Source organism: Oncorhynchus clarkii, chromosome 4 (assembly GCF_045791955.1).
Source record: "Oncorhynchus clarkii lewisi isolate Uvic-CL-2024 chromosome 4, UVic_Ocla_1.0, whole genome shotgun sequence".
Taxonomy (NCBI): domain Eukaryota; kingdom Metazoa; phylum Chordata; class Actinopteri; order Salmoniformes; family Salmonidae; genus Oncorhynchus; species Oncorhynchus clarkii.
Window position 1 is genome coordinate 3,942,807 of NC_092150.1, and position 22,320 is coordinate 3,965,126.

General features: G+C 46.4%; 1 protein-coding gene and 1 pseudogene across 1 annotated transcript in view; one reads left to right on the top strand and one right to left on the bottom strand.

The window, feature by feature from the left end:
* LOC139406325 (E3 ubiquitin-protein ligase TRIM47-like) overlaps positions 1-22,320 on the top strand; it is a 55,136-nt gene extending 32,816 nt beyond the window's left edge. The window contains exon 6 of the mRNA XM_071148821.1: positions 21,942-22,320. Within this exon, the coding sequence (XP_071004922.1) occupies positions 21,942-22,118 (177 nt within the window). The 3' untranslated portion in view covers positions 22,119-22,320. The remainder of the gene's footprint in view (positions 1-21,941) is intronic.
* On the bottom strand, positions 359-17,237 carry LOC139406316 (tripartite motif-containing protein 16-like; annotated as a pseudogene).

A 22,320-nucleotide genomic window follows, 5' to 3' on the forward strand; every position in this document is an offset into this window, starting at 1 on the left:
CACAATACATTTACAAGTTAAAGACACACCTTGGAATAAATAACAAAGGAAAACTATTACTAGATGAAGTGTTTTTTATTATTTCCCATCACCATAAATCATATTTAATCACTGAACAGTAGCAGACCTAACTTCATCTGTTCCTGACTCTGGATAGTGGATTAAAAAGACCATCAATCTCCAATGATATTAAAGTACTATTCTGAACATTACTGATATACTGAGTGGCAAGTCAAGATATCTGCTGGTTTTATTGTTTGGTCAACAGCACCACCTGCTGGACAGGTTTAATGTTGCTGGACTGAGCAGTATGGGAGGATGAAAGATGACACATTTAGGGCCGGTTTCCTGGACATCTACATTGAACATACTGTTTAGTCCAGGACTAGGATTCATCTGTGTCTGGGAAACCAGACCATATAGTTTAGTAGAAAGTAAGTGATACCAGCTTGTAGTGGGCTGACTAGTCCTGAATTGTCCTTTAGTTCCTGGACCATTTTCCATGCAGCTCCAGGTGACAGAGAACACATCAATTAGGACCGAGCCAACAAGCTGATCAATGATACTGAGGAGAATTACATAGAGACAGAGAACCAACTGAGAAAACATATCAATGGTTCTGAATGACAACCAATATACATCAACACCAGACATCATGATTCATGGAAATGTACAAGATTAAAACATTGTATTGAATTTTAATTAATAACAAATCAGTTTACAGTTTAACCAGCTCAGCTATAGACTTCACCAACATGACTAGTATCTATGTGGACCCTACTACAGTTTAACCAGCTCAGCTATAGACTACACCAGCATGACTAGTATCTATGTGGACCCTACTACAGTTTAACCAGCTCAGCTATAGACTACACCAGCATGACTAGTATCTATGTGGACCCTACTACAGTTTAACCAGCTCAGCTATAGACTACACCAGCATGACTAGTATCTATGTGGACCCTACTTCAGTTTAACCAGCTCAGCTATAGACTACACCAGCATGACTAGTATCTATGTGGACCCTACTACAGTTTAACCAGCTCAGCTATAGACTACACCAGTATGACTAGTATCTATGTGGACCCTACTACAGTTTAACCAGCTCAGCTATAGACTACACCAACATGACTAGTATCTATGTGGACCCTACTACAGTTTAACCAGTTCAGCTATAGACTACACCAGCATGACTAGTATCTATGTGGACCCTACTACTGTTTAACCAGCTCAGCTATAGACTACACCAGCATGACTAGTATCTATGTGGACCCTACTACAGTTTAACCAGCTCAGCTATAGACTACACCAGCATGACTAGTATCTATGTGGACCCTACTACAGTTTAACCAGCTCAGCTATAGACTACACCAGCATGACTAGTATCTATGTGGACCCTACTACAGTTTAACCAGCTCAGCTATAGAATACACCAGCATGACTAGTATCTATGTGGACCCCACTACAGTTTAACCAGTTCAGCTATAGACTACACCAGCATGACTAGTATCTATGTGGACCCTACTACAGTTTAACCAGCTCAGCTATAGACTACACCAGCATGACTAGTATCTATGTGGACCCTACTACAGTTTAACCAGCTCAGCTATAGACTACACCAGCATGACTAGTATCTATGTGGACCCTACTACAGTTTAACCAGCTCAGCTATAGACTACACCAGCATGACTAGTATATATGTGGACCCTACTACAGTTTAACCAGCTCAGCAGTACCATTATAATTATAGAGCCAAAACCCAGGATAGAGGGGCTGAGTGAATGTGGTCTGGACTCTGTGGAGGAGGGTCATTGTGTCAGAGACACTAGAAGGACAGAGTACCTGCCTTGTGATCCAGGTACACTCCTACTCTGGAGGACTGAGGGCCTGATACTTTAGTCACAACATTATTGTGTCTGAAACAATAATCCCCTCTATAGTAAAATAAACTCCAGGACTTGTTATTGTCTCCAAATCCACCATCTGTCCCTGTTCTGCTGATGTCTTTATATGAGACTGCTGTATAAACAACACCACCAGTCCACTCCACCTCCCAGTAACAGCGTCCAGACAGACCCTCTCTACACAGAACCTGCCTGTAGTTGGTGAATCTGTCTGGATGGTCAGGATATGGTTGGACTTGGCGTGTACGTGTCACCTTTCTGTTCCCTTCAGACAGAGAGAGGCGTGTGTGTGCTGTGTTTGGGTCCAGTGTGAGATGACAGGAATCTGGGAGAAGAGCAGAGACCAATGAGGGGAGTCAGAACAATAAGTTAAGTCAGATACTGTATCTACCCTGTCTTTGATTAGAGCACAGCAGAGATCAAATCAGAGAAATATGAGGAGTCAGATAGATACCCAGTCTTTGATTAGATCTACTATTGCTATATATTTCTAGAGGGATTGTTAGGAGTGTCAGTAAAAAGAGACTGTTAGTTACTTCACAATAAAGAGACTCACATTGTAACAACTGTTCTCTGGTCTTGGGCTCTGGAGGCAGTACAACATCCACTATATTCACTACAGACACACAAACACATTGACAGAGAGAGGGAATGTTATCATCAGACCATATTCCACATGTATATGACTAGTAGGGAACTTTCAATGGTCTAAAGTTGATGTTCTTATTGTTTTCAACACACCTGTAGTGGAGATCTTGGTCCATTCTCCTTTAAGGAAGTCTTCTAGTTTCTCTCTCAGTTCAGACACAGTCTTACTCACATCTCCAAAGTACTGAAGAGGACGGACAACGATGCTGGGTAAGTCTGAAGATACACTGATACTGGAGAGAGACTGATAACTCTGGAGAGAGAGAGAGACAGAGAGAGAGAGAGAGAGAGACTGATAACTCTGGAGAGAGAGAGAGAGAGAGAGAGAGAGAGAGACTGATAACTCTGGAGAGAGAGAGAGAGTGAGAGAGACTGATAACTCTGGAGAGAGAGAGAGAGTGAGAGAGACTGATACCTCTGGAGAGAGAGAGAGAGTGAGAGAGACTGATACCTCTGGAGAGAGAGAGAGAGAGACTGATACCTCTGGAGAGAGAGAGAGAGAGAGAGAGAGAGACTGATACCTCTGGAGAGAGAGAGAGAGAGAGAGAGACTGATACCTCTGGAGAGAGAGAGAGACTGATACCTCTGGAGAGAGAGAGAGACTGATACCTCTGGAGAGAGAGAGAGACTGATACCTCTGGAGAGAGAGAGAGAGAGAGAGAGAGACTGATAACTCTGGAGAGAGAGAGAGAGAGAGAGAGACTGAACTCTGGAGAGAGAGAGAGAGAGAGACTGATAACTCTGGAGAGAGAGAGAGAGAGGACTCACACTATTTGACACAGAGGTGAAATACCTGCTATATGCTGATGACTTGGTACTTCTATCACCAACCAAAGAAGGTCTTCAACAAAACATTAATATTCTGGAGCAATATTGCCATAATTGGGCCCTGGCAGTAAATTTCCAAAAAACTAAAATCATGATTTTCCAAAAAAAACCCAGATGTCAGAAACAAAAATGTAAATTCACCCTGAACAACACCTTAATTGAACACACAAAAAATTACACCTACCTTGGTCTGACCATATCTGCATCGGGAAACTTTAATATGGCAGTGAAGGCACTCAAAGAAAAAGCCCGCAGAGCAATGTATGCAATAAAAATGAAATTATTCAAAATCAACATCCCAATTAGAATTTGGACTAAAATATTTGACAGTGTAATCCTACCAATAGCACTTTATGGAAGTGAGGTTTGGGGGCCACTCAATAAACTGGATTTTAAAATGTGGGACAAACATCCAATTGAAACCCTACATGCAGAATTCTGTCGGAAAATTCTACAAGTCCAGAGAAATACACCAACTAATGCATGTAGGGCAGAATTGGGCCGTTTTCCAGTAATAATGAAAATACAGAAAAGATCATTAAAATTTTGGCTACATCTAAATTCAAGTCCAAATTCGAGTCTGCAATTTAAAGCACTTCAAGCCCAAGAGCTGAGCCCAGAAACGAGCCCTCTCAGTCAGCTGGTGTTGGACCTCACCAATCAAGCTGACACCAGCACTGCTTCAAAAGAAAGAATTCCAATAAACAAAATCATGAACCAATCAAAGGAATCATACTTACAATACTGGAAAAACGAAACAAAATCCCAAAGCCGACTAAATTGCTATCTGACCCTAAACAGAGAATATGAATTGGCTGATTATCTCTACTCTGTCAGAGATACGAAGCAGAGACAGATCCTTACCAAGTACAGGCTGAGTGACCACCGATTGGCAATAGAAACCGGCAGACATAAAAAGACATGGCTACCCAAAGAAGAGCGTGTATGTGGTCACTGCATGACAGGGGAGGTAGAGACAGAGATGCACTTTCTCCTTTACTGTGATAAATATTCCTCACAAAGAGATTCATTATTCACAGAAATGACTACATATATTCCACATTTTTACAAATTGAACCCAGAGGAAAAACTAAGAATACTCATGGGCGAAGGAGCAATGGCTCCTCTTGCAGCCAAATATGTATTTTCCTGCCATAGCCTGAGGGACACTGAATAATAACATCTGCATAGTAAACAGTAACTTACTTATTATTACTATTATTGTTATTACTATAATTATTAATGTTTACTGTAGACTGTTACCATTTTATTGTATTTATTTTTGTATTATTATTTACTACCATTTTATATTATTATTTGCTATCATTTACAATTTTGTTACAATGTATATTGTATACATTGTTGCTTTGGCAATATTGACACAATGTTTTTCATGCCAATAAAGCAGCTTGAATTTGAATGAATTTGAGAGACTGATAACTCTGGAGAGAGAGAGAGAGACTGATACCTCTGGAGAGAGAAAGAGAGAGAGAGGGACGGACAGAGAGAGAGAAGGACGGACAGAGAGAAAGAGGGACGGACAGAGAGAAAGAGGGACGGACAGAGAGAAAGAGGGGCGGACAGAGAGAGAGGGGCGGACAGAGAGAGAGGGGCGGACAGAGAGAGAGGGGCGGACAGAGAGAGAGGGGCGGACAGAGAGAGAGGGGCGGACAGAGAGAGAGGGGCGGACAGAGAGAGAGGGGCGGACAGAGAGAGAGGGGCGGACAGAGAGAGAGGGGCGGACAGAGAGAGAGAGAGGGGCGGACAGAGAGAGAGAGAGGGGCGGACAGAGAGAGAGAGAGGGACGGACAGAGAGACAGAGAGAGAGAGAGCGAGAGAGAGAGGGACGGACAGAGAGAGAGACGGACAGAGAGAGAGGGACGGACAGAAAGAGAGAGAGAGGGACAGAGAGAGAGAGAGGGACGGACAGAGAGAGAGAGAGGGACGGACAGAGAGAGAGAGAGAGAGAGGGACAGAGAGAGAGAGAGAGAGAGGGACAGAGAGAGAGAGAGAGAGAGAGGGACGGACAGAAGGAGAGAGAGACGGACGGACAGAGAGAGAGATGGACGGACAGAGAGAGAGGGACGGACAGAGAGAGAGAGAGAGAGAGAGGGACGGACAAAGAGAGAGAGAGAGGGACGGACAGAAGGAGAGAGAGACGGACGGACAGAGAGAGAGATGGACGGACAGAGAGAGAGGGACGGACAGAGAGAGAGAGAGAGAGAGAGGGACGGACAGAGAGAGAGAGAGGGACGGACAGAGAGAGAGAGAGGGACGGACAGAGAGAGAGAGAGGGACGGACAGAGAGAGAGAGGGACGGACAGAGAGAGAGAGAGGGACGGACAGAGAGAGAGAGAGAGAGGGACAGACAGCGAGAGAGAGAGAGGGACGGACAGAGAGAGAGAGAGAGAGAGAGAGAGGGACGGACAAAGAGAGAGAGAGAGGGACGGACAGAAGGAGAGAGAGACGGACGGACAGAGAGAGAGATGGACGGACAGAGAGAGAGGGACGGACAGAGAGAGAGAGAGGGACGGACAGAGAGAGAGAGAGGGACGGACAGAGAGAGAGAGAGGGACGGACAGAGAGAGAGAGAGGGACGGACAGAGAGAGAGAGAGGGACGGACAGAGAGAGAGAGAGGGACGGACAGAGAGAGAGAGAGAGAGGGACAGACAGCGAGAGAGAGAGAGGGACGGACAGAGAGAGAGAGAGAGGGACGGACAGAGAGAGAGAGAGAGAGAGAGAGGGACGGACAAAGAGAGAGAGAGAGGGACGGACAGAAGGAGAGAGAGACGGACGGACAGAGAGAGAGAGGGACGGACAGAGAGAGAGAGGGACGGACAGAGAGAGAGAGGGACGGACAGAGAGAGAGAGGGACGGACAGAGAGAGAGAGGGACGGACAGAGAGAGAGAGGGACGGACAGAGAGAGAGAGAGAGAGAGAGAGAGAGGGACGGACAAAGAGAGAGAGAGAGGGACGGACAGAAGGAGAGAGAGACGGACGGACAGAGAGAGAGAGGGACGGACAGAGAGAGAGAGGGACGGACAGAGAGAGAGAGGGACGGACAGAGAGAGAGAGGGACGGACAGAGAGAGAGAGGGACGGACAGAGAGAGAGAGGGACGGACAGAGAGAGAGAGGGACGGACAGAGAGAGAGAGGGACGGACAGAGAGAGAGGGACAGAGAGAGAGAGGGACAGAGAGAGAGGGACAGAGAGAGAGGGACAGAGAGAGAGGGACAGAGAGAGAGGGACAGAGAGAGAGGGACAGAGAGAGGGACAGAGAGAGAGGGACAGAGAGAGAGGGGGGCGGACAGAGAGAGACGGACAGAGAGGCGGACAGAAAGAGAGAGAGGGACGGACAGAGAGAGAGAGGGGCGGACAGAGAGAGAGAGGGGCGGACAGAGAGAGAGAGGGACGGATAGAGAGAGAGGGACGGATAGAGAGAGAGGGACGGATAGAGAGAGAGAGGGACGGACAGAGAGAGAGGGACGGATAGAGAGAGAGAGGGACGGATAGAGAGAGAGAGGGACGGACAGAGAGAGAGAGGGACGGACAGAGAGAGAGAGGGACGGACAGAGAGAGAGAGGGGACGGACAGAGAGAGAGAGGGGACGGACAGAGAGCGAGAGAGGGACGGACAGAGAGAGAGAGAGGGACGGACAGAGAGAGAGAGAGGGACGGACAGAGAGAGAGAGAGCGAGAGAGAGGGACAGACAGAGAGAGAGGGACGGACAGAGAGAGAGGGACGGACAGAGAGAGAGAGGGACGGACAGAGAGAGAGAGGGACGGACAGAGAGAGAGAGGGACGGACAGAGAGAGAGAGGGACGGACAGAGAGAGAGGGACATGGCTCTCAAGAGAAGACAGGCTATGTGCTCACTGCCCACAAAATGAGGTGGAAACTGAGCTGCACTTCCTAACCTCCTGCCCAATGTATGACCATAGAGAGACATATTTCCCTCAGATTACACAGATCCACAAAGAATTCGAAAACAAATCCAATTTTGAAAAACTCCCATATCTACTGGGTGAAATTCCACAGTGTGCCATCACAGCAGCAAGATTTGTGACCTGTTGCCACGAGAAAAGGGCAACCAGTGAAGAACAAACACCATTGTAAATACGACCCATATTTATGCTTATTTATTTTCTTGTGTCCTTTAACCATTTGTACATTGTTAAAACACTGTATATATATATATATAATATATAATATGACATTTGTAATGTCTTTACTGTTTTGAAACCTCTGTATGTGTAATGTCTACTGTTAATTTTTGTTGTTTTTCACTTTATATATTCACTTTGTATGTTGTCTACCTCACTTGCTTTGGCAATGTTAACACATGTTTCCCATGCCAATAAAGCCCTTGAATTGAATTGAGAGGGACGGACAGAGAGAGGGACATAGAGAGAGACAGACAGGACAACATAATGATTGAGATGAATAGTTTCACATGAAGTTAATTTCATATCACATGTAACAAGACAGTTTAGTTACCTGGAGGAAATGGATGTGATCCTCTGTGTGTGAGAGCTGATCCAGCTCAGTGCTTCTCTTCCTCAGCTCAGCTATCTCCTGCTTCAGTTGCTCCAGGAGTCCTTCAGCTTGACTCACTTGAGCCTTCTCTTGGGCTCTGATCAGCTCCTTCACCTCAGAGCTCCTTCTCTCAATGGAGCGGATCAGCTCAGTAAAGATCTGATCACTGTCCTCCACTGCTGACTGTGCAGAGCGCTGGAGAGAGAGAGAGAGAGCTAGAGAGAGCTAGAGAGAGAGCTAGAGAGAGACAGAGAGAGACAGAGAGAGACAGAGAGAGACAGAGAGAGACAGAGAGAGACAGAGAGAGACAGAGAGAGACAGAGAGAGACAGAGAGAGACAGAGAGAGACAGAGAGAAAGACAGTAGGTTCAGGTTCTCTGCACCTCATTGAGTCAGAACTCTGCCAGGTCCACCAGGCCGTGTCCTCCCTCCTGGACAGACAGGTACAGAACACCTCTTGTTCCTGCTCTACTCTCCTCCCTCCTGGACAGACGGGTACAGAACACCTCTTGGTCCTGCTCTACTCTCCTCCCTCCTGGACAGACAGGTACAGAACACCTCTTGGTCCTGCTCTACTCTCCTCCCTCCTGGACAGACAGGTACAGAACACCTCTTGGTCCTGCTCTACTCTCCTCCCTCCTGGACAGACAGGTACAGAACACCTCTTGGTCCTGCTCTACTCTCCTCCCTCCTGGACAGACAGGTACAGAACACCTCTTGGTCCTGCTCTACTCTCCTCCCTCCTGGACAGACAGGTACAGAACACCTCTTGGTCCTGCTCTACTCTCCTCCCTCCTGGACAGACAGGTACAGAACACCTCTTGGTCCTGCTCTACTCTCCTCCCTCCTGGACAGACAGGTACAGAACACCTCTTGGTCCTGCTCTACTCTCCTCCCTAAAAATATGTATAATATCATCATTCAGAACTTTAATCTTTGGGACGTCCAGCCTGTTGGACAAAGATAAAGAAAGATTTTTTTCCAATTTTTACAGCCATTACTGACAAAATAATCAAATGTAATGTTTTTTACCAAAAACTCTACATGGAAAGCAGAAAGCTGTGATCAATTAAATACAACGTTAACTAGATATTATCTGTGTCATTTATAGCCTGGCACAGATAGTAAAACTACATTAAATACAACGTTAACTAGATATTATCTGTGTCATTTATAGCCTGGCACAGATAGTAAAACTACATTAAATACAACGTTAACTAGATATTATCTGTGTCATTTATAGCCTGGCACAGATAGTAAAACTACATTAAATACAACGTTAACTAGATATTATCTGTGTCATTTATAGCCTGGCACAGATAGTAAAACCACATTAAATACAACGTTAACTAGATATTATCTGTGTCATTTATAGCCTGGTACAGATAGTAAAACTACATTAAATACAACGTTAACTAGATATTATCTGTGTCATTTATAGCCTGGCACAGATAGTAAAACTACTGTAGCGACCCGCACAGACAGCTGTGTGTTATGTGTTCGGCTAGTAGGTGGTTGTGTTGTACTTACCAGTTCCCAGTGTTCGCGGGGTCCGACATGCCAATCAACCTGCTATCTGCCAATCACAGGAATGCCTGGGATGTTCTGATGCCGGGCATCCTGGTGGTTGGCGGAGTGGCGTGGAGGGGGCGGGGCATTGGAAGTTAAGGTTTAGCCTTTGTTCTCTCTCTTACGTCTGGGCTTCACAAGAGAAGGTCCCGATTGGCTTGTGGGGTATCTTTCATTTATTTGGCGTGACCTAAGGCCAAACAGTAGCCTGTGTAAAGTTGCTAATAAACCGTCAATTCGTAACTCAATCCTCTGTCTGGACAATTGTTCCTTTATGATCTAGTCAGGTCATTACACTACAGGCAGCCTCCAGACTGGGGTCCAGACAGCCTGTTCCCAACAGTGGGTTTGTGGGTTTGGATAGGGGCCCCTCTCTCTCTCTCTCTCTCTCTCTCTGACTGGAGGAGAGAAGTGAAATGGTGTGTCTCCTCTGGTCAACAATACTCACCTTGTGTCACGTAGAGTAGGCCAGAAGGCTAAACTGGATAACCTAACCTCTATCAAAATAAAAAGATGGCGGAGCCGCAAAAGTTCTTCTGTGCAAAGGTGTTTATTTACAAGTGATTCCGGAACAAAAAACAACAGTACTGCCATCAACGTCTACCTTATGGGACAGCTTAAAAACAATGCTGCCCCATCCACAGCTCAATCCAAAAAATGCCTCCTTAGAGACTGGAGAGAGGCTCCTTTTGCAGGGCTAGCCCCTCCCCTCAGAACAATTAACCCTAATTAATTAATCAATTAACAATACAAACCTACATTTTCCATGAACTTAACATACTAAAGGATATACATTGCAACACGGTTTTAAACAATATCACAACATTTACAACATTACATCACTACTGACAATATCTTTCAATATGCCCATATGCATTAATGAGCCATTTGGGACAGGCACTATAAAGCCAACCCAATTCCCTTAGCTCGGGTCCTTTTCCAGCATACCCGGAAGCTACAGAGATGGAGAGAGAGGAACAGAACAAACAATGCGCTCATCCACAACATTGATAAGTATAATACTTATTGTATCTCTCAAATATGAACATTGACAAGTGTGAAATGCCTGCACCAAGACAGAAGTTAATTTGTGTGTCGACCCACATTGTTAACTTATGGTATAATGGCGCAGGGAGGAGTGATGAATATGTGTGTGCGTTAAAGAACCAAATGCTGCCCGCGGCCAGTGACGGACTTCTACGTCACATTACCTTCCTCCTCTCCTGAAGCGACCATGTTCGGGAGCCTTGATAGGTAGTCCGCAGTAACGTTCTCTTTTCCTGCCTTGTGACGGACACAGAACCTGAAGGGCTGGAGCTCCAGATACCACGAGAATGGTCACACGAGAATTCCGGTCCTTCATGGTCTGGATCCAGGTCAGTGCTCTGTGGTCCGTGTGCAGGTCAAATTCCCTCCCAAGAAGGTAGTAACGGAGGCTATCTAGGGCCCACTTTATAGCCAGGCACTCCTTTTCGATTGTAGAATACCTGGTTTCCCTGGGCAACAGCTTCCGACTCAGGTACAGCACAGGAAGCTCTTCTCTTGGCTCCCCTTGGGCCAGTACAGCTCCAATTCCTACAGCCGAAGCGTCCACCTGCACGAGAAATCTCTTCTTAAAATCAGGGGTCTGGAGAACAGGGAATGAGCACAGTCGTTTTTTCAGTGTCATGAAGGCTTCTTCACACTCCTCAGTCCACTTCACAGGGTTGCTGGCCCCCTTCGAAGTGAGGTTGGTCAGAGGGACAGCGATGGTCGAAAACTGTGGAATGAATCTCCGGTACCACCCTGCCAGACCTAGGAAGGACTTCACCTGTGTCTTGGTTCTGGGTTGAGGGCTATTCCTGATGGACTCCACTTTCTCCACCTGAGGCCGAACTTCACCCTTACCCAGCTGGTAACCCAGGTACTTTGTCTCCTGTTTCTCCCACTCACACTTCAGGAGGTTAATGGATCGCGTCCTGGGATCTTCCCCAGGACGCTGCTAAGATGCTGTATGTGCTCCTCCCAGGAGTGGCTGTAGATCACCACGTCGTCCAAGTAAGCAGCACAGTAATCGTCACAGTCCTGGAGGACCTTGTCCATCAGCCTCTGGAAAGTCGCAGGGGCCCCATGAAGGCCAAACGGCATGACCTTGAACTGGAACAGGCCCATTGGCGTCCGGAATGCAGTGTAGGCCTTGGATTGTTCATCCAGGGGCACCTGCCAGTACCCTTTGCAGAGATCCAATGTGGTGATGTAATGAGCTCTACCTATTCTCTCCAGTAAGTCGTCAATGCGGGGCATGGGATAGGCATCAAACTGGGAGATGGCATTCACCTTACGGAAGTCCATGCAGACGCGCAAAGATCCATCCTTCTTTGGGACAATGACAATAGGGCTGCTCCATTCACTTGAAGATGGCTCGACAACATCCATCTCTATCATGGTGTGGACCTCTTCCTTCAGGGCTACCACCAGCCTTTCAGGCACACGGTAAGGATGCTGGCGGACAGGGTTCTGGCCAGGTTTCAAACGAATGACGTGTTCCAGGACTTTGGTTCTTCCTGGTCTCTGACTGAAGAGGGCCGGATACTTGCCAAACAGCTGCTTCAGCTCATCTTGCTTGTCTTCTTCCAGGTGAGCCAGTATGACTTCTGCTCGTTCTTTCCATGCCTCTGTGACCCCATCCGACTCATCCTCTTCTACTCTGCGGACCAGAAAGGACTTTCCTTTGGAGAGTTCCTCTTTCTCCTCCCAGGCCTTGAGAAGGTTCACATGGTAGGTTTGCTTCTTCCTACCCTTGTCCGGGTGCAGCGCCTCGTAGGTCACTGGGCCCATCTTCCTACCGATTAGGTACGGTCCTTGCCATTGCGCAAGGAGCTTGCTGGTAGACGAGGGAAGGAGGAGCAGGACTTTCTGTCCTGGCTCAAACTCTCTGTGGCGAGCGTGCTGGTCATAGCCTCTCTTCTGGGCCTTCTGGGCTTGCTGAAGGTTTGCTCTAGCTTCCTCTCGGTACCGTTCCAACCTGTCTCGCATCTGGAGGACATACTGGACAATCCCCTGTCCTGAGGTAGCTACTGGGGAACCTTCCCAGCACTTCTTCAGCAGGTCCAGTGGTCCTTGCACTGGCCATCCATAGAGGAGTTCGAATGGCGAGAAACCTGTCGATGCCTGAGGCACCTCCCTGTAAGCAAAAAGCAGAAAGGGTAACCACTTATCCCAGTCTTTACCAGTGTCAGCCACAAACTTCCTCAGCATGTTCTTGAGCGTTTGATTGAATCTCTCTACGAGCCCATCCGTTTGGGGATGGTAGGGAGTAGTCCTCAAGCCTTTAATGCCCAGCTGTCGGTGGAGTTGAACCATCAGTCGCGAGGTGAAGTTTGTCCCTTGGTCCGTCAGGATTTCATCTGGGATTCCTACACGAGAGAAGAGCTGAACAAGAGCACTGATTATTTTTGGAGTGGTTATGGAACGGAGTGGGAAGGCTTCTGGGAACCGGGTGGCATAGTCACAGATCACCAATATATACTTGTAACCTGCACTACTCTTCTCCAAGGGTCCAACAATGTCCATTGCAATTCTCTTGAATGGGGTAGAGATAACTGGCAGTGAACATAGAGGAGCCCGTTCAGACCTACGGACAGCACTGGTTTTCTGGCACGTGGGGCATGATTTGCAGTATTTTTGTACATCAGTATACATGGAGGGCCAAAAGAAACGGGAGCCTAAGATAGGTCTTATGTTGCCCTAGATGGCCTGCCCATGGAACTGTATGTGCAAGGTTGAGAACAAGTGGTCTACAGGTAGATGGCACCACCAACTTCCTGCTATCTGCCTCTGACCCAAGGTAGAGTATGTGGTTGTCTACTGTGTAAATCACCCCCACATGAAGATTGACTGTCCCCAGCTAAGGCCTTGTCAAACAAACATTTCAAGGTTGTGTCAGACTTCTGCAGTGTAGCAAAATTTTGTGGAACATCCCATTGCACCTCTAACCCAGACACATCAGCTACAGGTACAGGGGTTCCCACATACTTCTCAAGACGCCGCTGGCGGCGTGACTTTCTGGGCCCTTTGGTTCCCCCCTCGCACAGACTATCACACAAGTCAGGCAGAGGTTGTAAACCAGCTTTGGCCTGGGCACGAGTGACAACTGAACATGCCATCTGAACATCAGACTGGCAAACTGACTGCCCATATAGCTGACCCCCCACACTTCCCAACAGATCAGAGAGTACAGGCACATCCCTCCCCAAAATCATCTCAAAAGGTAGCTTCTCCATTACCCCAACTTTGAGGAGGTATTTCTGACCCTGAATCTCAACTGTGAGCTCAGCTGTGGGCTGCTGTGACTGGTCACCATGGACACATTGGATCAGTGTCTGATGACCATAATCAATGTCATTAACAGTTACATTACCTTTTCTGATCAATGACAGGGAACTGCTGGTGTCAATCATTGCAGTAAGACTTTTACCATTCACTTTTACAGGTACCAAGCATGACCCTTCCAGAGTCTGTCTATTCTGAACACCATCCCCCTCGCTGGGTACATAACAGTAACCTGAGAGCTTGGATTTACGTAGCGGACACATTGAAGCTTTGTGCCCCTGCTGCCGGCAGTAAAAACAGGTCAGACCCCTCCCATCAGAGCGAACTGCATGATCCCTTACCTCCCTCCCAGACACATAACCCCCAGAGTTACCTCCACCATCTCTGGTGTTTCTGATGTCCCTTGTGTCTCTGAGACTCCTTGGAGCGGGTGCTGCAGGTTGTGGTGGGCCCCCTTTACGTGCATGAAGATACTGCAGTGCAAGCTTGGCCGCCATAAGCACGTCCTTGGGCTCGTGCTCTCGGACCCAGGTTCGAATGTCGTGTGGTAGAACTTGTAGAAGTTGCTCGAGGATGATGACCTCCCCGATTTCGTCCTGTGTCTTCTCCCCCGGTCGAACCCATCGTCGGTAGCGACCATTGAGGCGGTGGTACGTCTCTGTCGGTGACTCACCCGATGGCGTTGATGCAGCTCTGAAGCGTTGACGGTAGGTTTCCGGTGAGATGTCAAACTTCACCAGCAGCGCTTCCTTCAAGCCCTTGTAGACATTGGCCAGCCCCTCATCCATTGCTGTGTAAGCCTCTAAGGCCTTGCCCGTGAGCAATGGGACAAGCCTGCAGGCCCACTCTACCTCAGGCCACTGCCACGTCTTAGCCATGCGCTCAAACCTCAGCAGGTAGTTTTCAATGTCCTCCCCCTGCTGGTATGAGGGCATCTTTGGCTCCTTCCTCAGGAATGCTGGAAGATGGACGTTAACACTGCTGGACTGGTCTCCTGGTGCTGGCCTCATTACTGCTTGGGGTGCCTGCTGTGGAGTTGAAGTCCCTGCTGCATCGAGCCTTTGTCGTCCTGGTGTTGGAAGACCCAATCTTGGGCTCTCACTGACGAGTTCCGCCTGGTGGGGAGCTGTGAGGATAGATTGGCGTAGGCCACGTAACTCCTGCTTGAGGTCTTCGTCCCTCTTCTCAAGGCAGGTGAAAAGTTGCTGAAAAAGGGTTACCATGGTTGGGTGTGGTTCTGGTCCCCCAACTGCTCCTTCAGTCAGCAGCTCACCCAGTTCTGGTTGTCTTTGGCCCCGCGGTCGGGCTCCTAGTTTCTCATACTTGACCTCTTCTTCTCCAGACGATTCCATGGTATTCCACCCCGGTTCAACTTCAGGTACCTTTTCTGACAGTTGCTGATGTTGCTGAGAACGCAATCCTGTACGCATTCCTTTACCTCTCTTGTTGGAATTCACTGATTTGCGGTACGCCATCCCACCACTGCCACCATATGTCACGTAGAGTAGGCCAGAAGGCTAAACTGGATAACCTAACCTCTATCAAAATAAAAAGATGGCGGAGCCGCAAAAGTTCTTCTGTGCAAAGGTGTTTATTTACAAGTGATTCCGGAACAAAAAACAACAGTACTGCCATCAACGTCTACCTTATGGGACAGCTTAAAAACAATGCTGCCCCATCCACAGCTCAATCCAAAAAATGCCTCCTTAGAGACTGGAGAGAGGCTCCTTTTGTAGGGCTAGCCCCTCCCCTCAGAACAATTAACCCTAATTAATTAATCAATTAACAATACAAACCTACATTTTCCATGAACTAAACATACTAAAGGATATACATTGCAACACGGTTTTAAACAATATCACAAAATAACATTTACAACATTACATCACTACTGACAATATCTTTCATTATGCCCATATGCATTAATGAGCCATTTGGGACAGGCACTATAAAGCCAACCCAATTCCCTTAGCTCGGGTCCTTTTCCAGCATACCCGGAAGCTACAGAGATGGAGAGAGAGGAACAGAACAAACAAACAATGCGCTCATCCACAACATTGATAAGTATAATACGTATTGTATCTCTCAAATATGAACATTGACAAGTGTGAAATGCCTGCACCAAGACAGAAGTTAATTTGTGTGTCGACCCACATTGTTAACTTATGGTATAATGGCGCAGGGAGGAGTGATGAATATGTGTGTGCGTTAAAGAACCAAATGCTGCCCGCGGCCAGTGACGGACTTCTCCGTCACACCTTGAGAGATTCCACAGCCTGTTGGATCTCCTTCAGCTCCTTCTCTCTCTCCTGGAATCTCTGCTGGACCTTCTGCTGACTCATTCCCAGCTGCCTCTGTGGAGAATCACTCTTCAATGAGCTATCAAGCTTTATTAGTCCAGTAGATCAATAGTACAGTAATGTGACATAGGACCCATAGAGAGGAAGGTCTACAATCCTGAGGAAGTCCCTTTACAATATGATATTATGTTGCTATGTGAATGATTATAGTTTTTATGGTAGACCTACATGTATCAAGGGGTTGAGACTGAACTTTGGACTCATAAAAGGCCATTCAGAATGATAATAGTGTTTGACTTTAGAAAATGGTGATACATTTGGAGAATCTAGGTTAACATATCTATATACTCAAGGTTTGTGTTCATTTTTGTGGATCCATTTAATTTGAATGATCTCATATTCAAACAGATTTAGTTCCTACTGTATCTTTAATTCTTTGTTTATCAGACAGTCACCAACAAGTTGTTCTGGTCTTACCTGTTTCTCAGTCCTCTCTGCTGCAGCTGACACTGTATCATGGCCTTTATGTTCATCCATTGTACACAGATAACAGATACACTGCTGATCGGTACGACAGTAAACCTCCAGCAGTTTGTCATGATGAGAGCAGATCTTCTCCTGTAGTTGTGCGGTGGCTTTGACCAGCTTGTGCTTCTTCAAAGCAGGAGATTCATAGTGAGGTTGGAGGTGAGTCTCACAGTAAGAGGCCAGACACACCAGACAGGACATGAGGGCTTTCTGCTTTCTGGTCCCAGTGCAGACATCACACACCACATCTCCAGGTCCAGCATAGCACAGAGCAGGAGGGGGAGCAGCCTGGAGTCCTGTCTTCCTCAGTTTCTCAACCACCTCAGCCAACATGTTATTTTTCCTCAGATTAGGCCTTGGAGTGAAGGTCTCTCTGCACTGAGGACAGCTATAGACCCCTTTCAGAACATCCTGATCCCAGCAGCCCTCAATACAGCTCCTACAGTAACTGTGTCCACAGGGGATGGTGACCGGCTCCTTCAGTAGATCCAGACAGACAGAACAACAGAACTGGTCCTGGTCCAGCAGATCTCCCTGTTGAGCCATTTGGACGGTTGTTCACTCTCACACAGGCAGACGACAGAGAGACTCAGATCAGTTTCGTTTACACAGAAGAGAGTTTGTGGGAAGGGGAGGGACTTCCTGGTTCTGCCAGAGGGGTGGGGTTAGAAGGAGGGAGGGGTTAGAGGAATGGAGGAAGAGAGAGAGGAACTGCAAGCAACAGCAAGAGGGAGACAAACAGTTTTGTTCCAAGGTTAGAGCCCTTAACATGGAACAAATGTCATAATGAATCTAACTTGACTAGAATACAGTATATACATATGACGTGGACAGTAGTAGTTATATAGGATGAACCATGACTAGAATACAGTATATACATATGAAGTGGACAGTAGTAGTTATATAGGATGAACCTTGACTAGAATACAGTACATACATAAGAAGTGGACAGTAGAAGTTAAATAGGACAGGCCTTGACTAGAATATAGTATATACATATGAAGTGGACAGTAGTAGTTAAATAGGACAGGCCTTGACTAGAATACAGTATATACATGTGAAGTGGACAGTAGTAGTTAAATAGGACAGGCCTTGACTAGAATACAGTATATACATATGAAGTGGACAGTAGTAGTTAAATAGGATGAACCATGACTAGAATACAGTATATACAGTGGGGCAAAAAATTATTTAGTCAGCCACCAACTGTTTGAGGTTGTGGACAGGTGTCTTTTATACTGATAACAAGTGCAAACAGGTGCCATTAATACAGGTAACGAGTGGAGGACAGAGGAGCCTCTTATAGAAGAAGTTACAGGTCTGTGAGAGCCAGAAATCTTGCTTGTTTGTAGGTGACCAAATACTTATTTGACACCATAATTTGCAAATAAATTCATTAAAGATCCTACAATGTGATTTTCTGGATTATTTTTCTCATTTTTTCTGTCATAGTTTAAGTGTACCTATGATGAAAATTACAGGCCTCAGTCATCTTTTTAAGTGGGAGAACTTGCACAATTGGTGGCTGACTAAATTATTTTTTGCCCCACTGTATCTAGTCTCCCTTACGGCTCTAATCTGATATTGGTAGTGGGGTGGTAGATGTCTAGTCTCCCTTACCGCTCTAATCTGTTACTGGTAGATGTCTAGTCTCCCTTACGGCTCTAATCTGATAGTGGTAGATGTCTAGTCTCCCTTACGGCTCTAATCTGATAGTGGGGTGGTAGATGTCTAGTCTCCCTTATAGCTCTAATCTGATAGTGGTAGATGTCTAGTCTCCCTTATAGCTCTAATCTGATAGTGGTAGTGGGGTGGTAGATGTCTAGTCTCCTTTAGGGCTCTAATCTGTTACTGGTAGATGTCTAGGCTCCCTTATGACTCTAATCTGTTAGTGGTAGATGTCTAGTCTCCCTTACGGCTCTAATCTGATAGTGGGGTGGTAGATGTCTAGTCTCCCTTATAGCTCTAATCTGATAGTGGTAGTGGGGTGGTAGATGTCTAGTCTCCCTTATGGCTGTAATCTAATATTGGTAGTGGGGTGGTAGATGTCTAGTCTTCCTTATGGCTCTAATCTGATAGTTGTAGTGGGGTGGTAGATGTCTAGTCTCCCTTATGGCTCTAATCTGATATTGGTAGTGGGGTGGTAGATGTCTAGTCTCCTTTACGGCTCCAATCTGATAGTGGTAGTGGGTGGTAGATGTCTAGTCTCCTTTACGGCTCTAATCTGATAGTGGTAGTGGGTGGTAGATGTCTAGTCTTCCTTATGGCTCTAATCTGATAGTTGTAGATGTCTTGTCTAAATTACGGCTCTAATCTGATAGTGGGGTGGTAGATGCCTAGTCTCCTTTACGGCTATAATCTGATAGTGGTAGTGGGGTGGCAGATGTCTAGTCTCCCTTCTGGCTCTAAACTGACAGTGGTAGCAGGGTGGTAGATGCCTCGTCTCCCTTATGGTTCTAATCTGAATGTGGTAGATGTCTCGTCTCCTTTATAGCTCTTATCTAATCGTGGTAGTGGCTTGGTAGATGTCTAGTCTCCCTTACGGCTCTAATCTGATAGTGGTAGATGTTTATTCTCCCTCATGGCTCTAATCTGATAGTTCTAGTGGGGTGGTAGATGCCTCGTCTCCCTCATGGTTCTAATCTGAATGTGGTAGATGTCTAGTCTCCTTTATAGCTCTAATCTAATCGTGGTAGTGGGTTGGTAGATGTCTAGTCTCCCTTATGGCTCTAATCTGATAGTGGTAGATGTTTATTCTCCATCATGGCTCTAATCTGATAGTGGTAGTGGGGTGGTAGATGCCTCGTCTCCCTCATGGTTCTAATCTGAATGTGGTAGATGTCTAGTCTCCTTTATAGCTCTAATCTAATCGTGGTAGTGGGTTGGTAGATGTCTAGTCTCCCTTACGGCTCTAATCTGATAGTGGTAGAAGTCTATTCTCCCTCATGGCTCTAATCTGATAGTGGTAGATGTCTAGTATCCCTTATGGCTCTAAACTGATAGTAGTAGTGGGGTGGTAGATGCCTAGGGTCCCTTATGGCTCTAATCTGATAGTGGTAGTGGGGTGGTAGATGTCTAGTCTCCCTTATGGCTCTAATCTGATAGTGGTAGAAGTCTTGTCTAAATTACGGCTCTAATCTGATAGTGGGGTGGTAGATTCCTAGTCTCCCTTACGGCTCTAATCTGATAGTGGTAGATGTCTATTATCCCTTATGGCTCTAAACTGATAGTAGAGTGGGGTGGTAGATGCCTAGTCTTCCTTATGGCTCTAATCTGACAGTGGTAGTGGGGTGGTAGATGCCTAATCTCCCTGTTGGCTCTAATCTGATAGTGGTAGTGGGGTGGTAGATGTCTAATCTCCCTTCTGGCTCTAATCTGATACGGCTCTAATCTGATAGTAGGGTGGTAGATGTCGAGTCTCCCTTATGGCCCTAATCTGATAGTGGTAGTGGAGTTGTAGATGTCTAGACTCCCTTATGGCTCTAATATGGTAGTGGTAGACGTCTAGTCTTCCTTATGGCTCAAATCTGATAGTGGTAGTGGGTTTGAAGATGTCTAGTCTCCCTTCCCTTATGGCTCTAATCTGGTTGTTGTAGCTGCCTAGTCTAATTCATGGCTCTAATCTAATGGTGGTAGATGAAGAAATTCGGCTTGTCACCAAAAGCACTCACAAACTTCTACAGATGCACAATCGAGAGCATCCTGGCGGGCTGTATCACCGACTGGTATGGCAACTGCACCGCCCTCAACCGTAAGGCTCTCCAGAGGGTAGTGAGGTCTGCACAACGCATCACCGGGGGCAAACTACCTGCCCTCCAGGACACCTACACCACCCGATGTCACAGGAAGGCCATAAAGATCATCAAGGACATCAACCACCCGAGCCACTGCCTGTTCACCCCGCTATCATCCAGAAGGCGAGGTCAGTACAGGTGCATCAAAGCTGGGACCGAGAGACTGAAAAACAGCTTCTATCTCAAGGCCATCAGACTGTTAAACAGCCACCACTAACATTGAGTGGCTGCTGCCAACACACTGACACTGACTCAACTCCAGCCACTTTAATAATGGGAATTGATGGGAAACGATGTAAATATATCACTAGCCACTTTAAACAATGCTACCTTATATAATGTTACTTACCCTACATTATTCATCTCATATGCATACGTATATACTGTACTCTATATCATCGACTGTATCCTTATGTAATACATGTATCACTAGCCACTTTAAACTATGCCACTTTGATTACATACTCATCTCATTTGTACATACTGTACTCGATACCATCAACTGTATCTTGCCTATGCCGCTCTGTACCATCACTCATTCATATATCCTTATGTACATATTCTTTATCCCCTTACACTGTGTACAAGACAGTAGTTTTGGAATTGTTAGTTAGATTACTTGTTATTACTGCATTGTCGGAACTAGAAGCACAAGCATTTCGCTACACTCGCATTAACATCTCCTAACCATGTGTATGTGAAAAATAAAATTTGATTTGATGATTTGATTTGATTTGTCTAGGATCAGTAACCCACACTAACCCACTACCTGTATGTCTCCTCTGTCTAGGATCAGTAACCCACTACCTGTATGTCTCCTCTGTCTAGGATCAGTAACCCACACTAACCCACTACCTGTAGGTATCCTCTGTCTAGGATCAGTAACCCACACAAACCCACTACCTGTATGTCTCCTCTGTCTAGGATCAGTAACCCACACTAACCCACTACCTGTATGTCTCCTCTGTCTAGGATCAGTAACCCACACTAACCCACTACCTGTATGTCTCCTCTGTCTAGGATCAGTAACCCACTACCTGTATGTCTCCTCTGTCTAGGATCAGTAACCCACACTAACCCACTACCTGTATGTCTCCTCTGTCTAGGATCAGTAACCCACTACCTGTATGTCTCCTCTGTCTAGGATCAGTAACCCACACTAACCCACTACCTGTATGTCTCCTCTGTCTAGGATCAGTAACCCACACTAACCCACTACCTGTATGTCTCCTCTGTCTAGGATCAGTAACCCACTACCTGTATGTCTCCTCTGTCTAGGATCAGTAACCCACACTAACCCACTACCTGTATGTCTCCTCTGTCTAGGATCAGTAACCCACACTAACCCACTACCTGTATGTCTCCTCTGTCAATCTGTTTTCTACTCAGAGAATGATGCATAGTTATTAGCTAGTAAGTTTCTACTGAAACAAACTGCCTTTGTGTACCTCAGGAATGCGGCCAAGTGCTGTTTGGGTGTGACCACTGTAAGTGACATGTCCTGTTTTTTGGTATCTGCAAAGGATCCAGCTGGGTGGAGACATGCCAGAGAACAGAAACTAGCTGGAGCAGCAGCACCTAAATATCATCAGAAAAGAGTCATGAAACTGGTGGTTATCACTGTCTGCACTCTATGCCTCCACCCATGTCTTCACACAGCTGCTACCTGCCATGTAGCCAAAGAGGTTGTACTTTTCTAGAAAAGATGAGACCCAACAGTGTTTGTTGAACTTTAGACTCTGCACTGTTGAGTGATGGTCAACTGATCCAGATTTGATAATCTGATAATAAAGTTGCTGTTTGAATAATCTAGTCTCTCTCCCTATTGGTTAGAATCTCCATGACAGGCCTCCTAGTGGTCGGTGTCCTAAGGCACTGTATCTTACTGCTGTGCCACTAGAG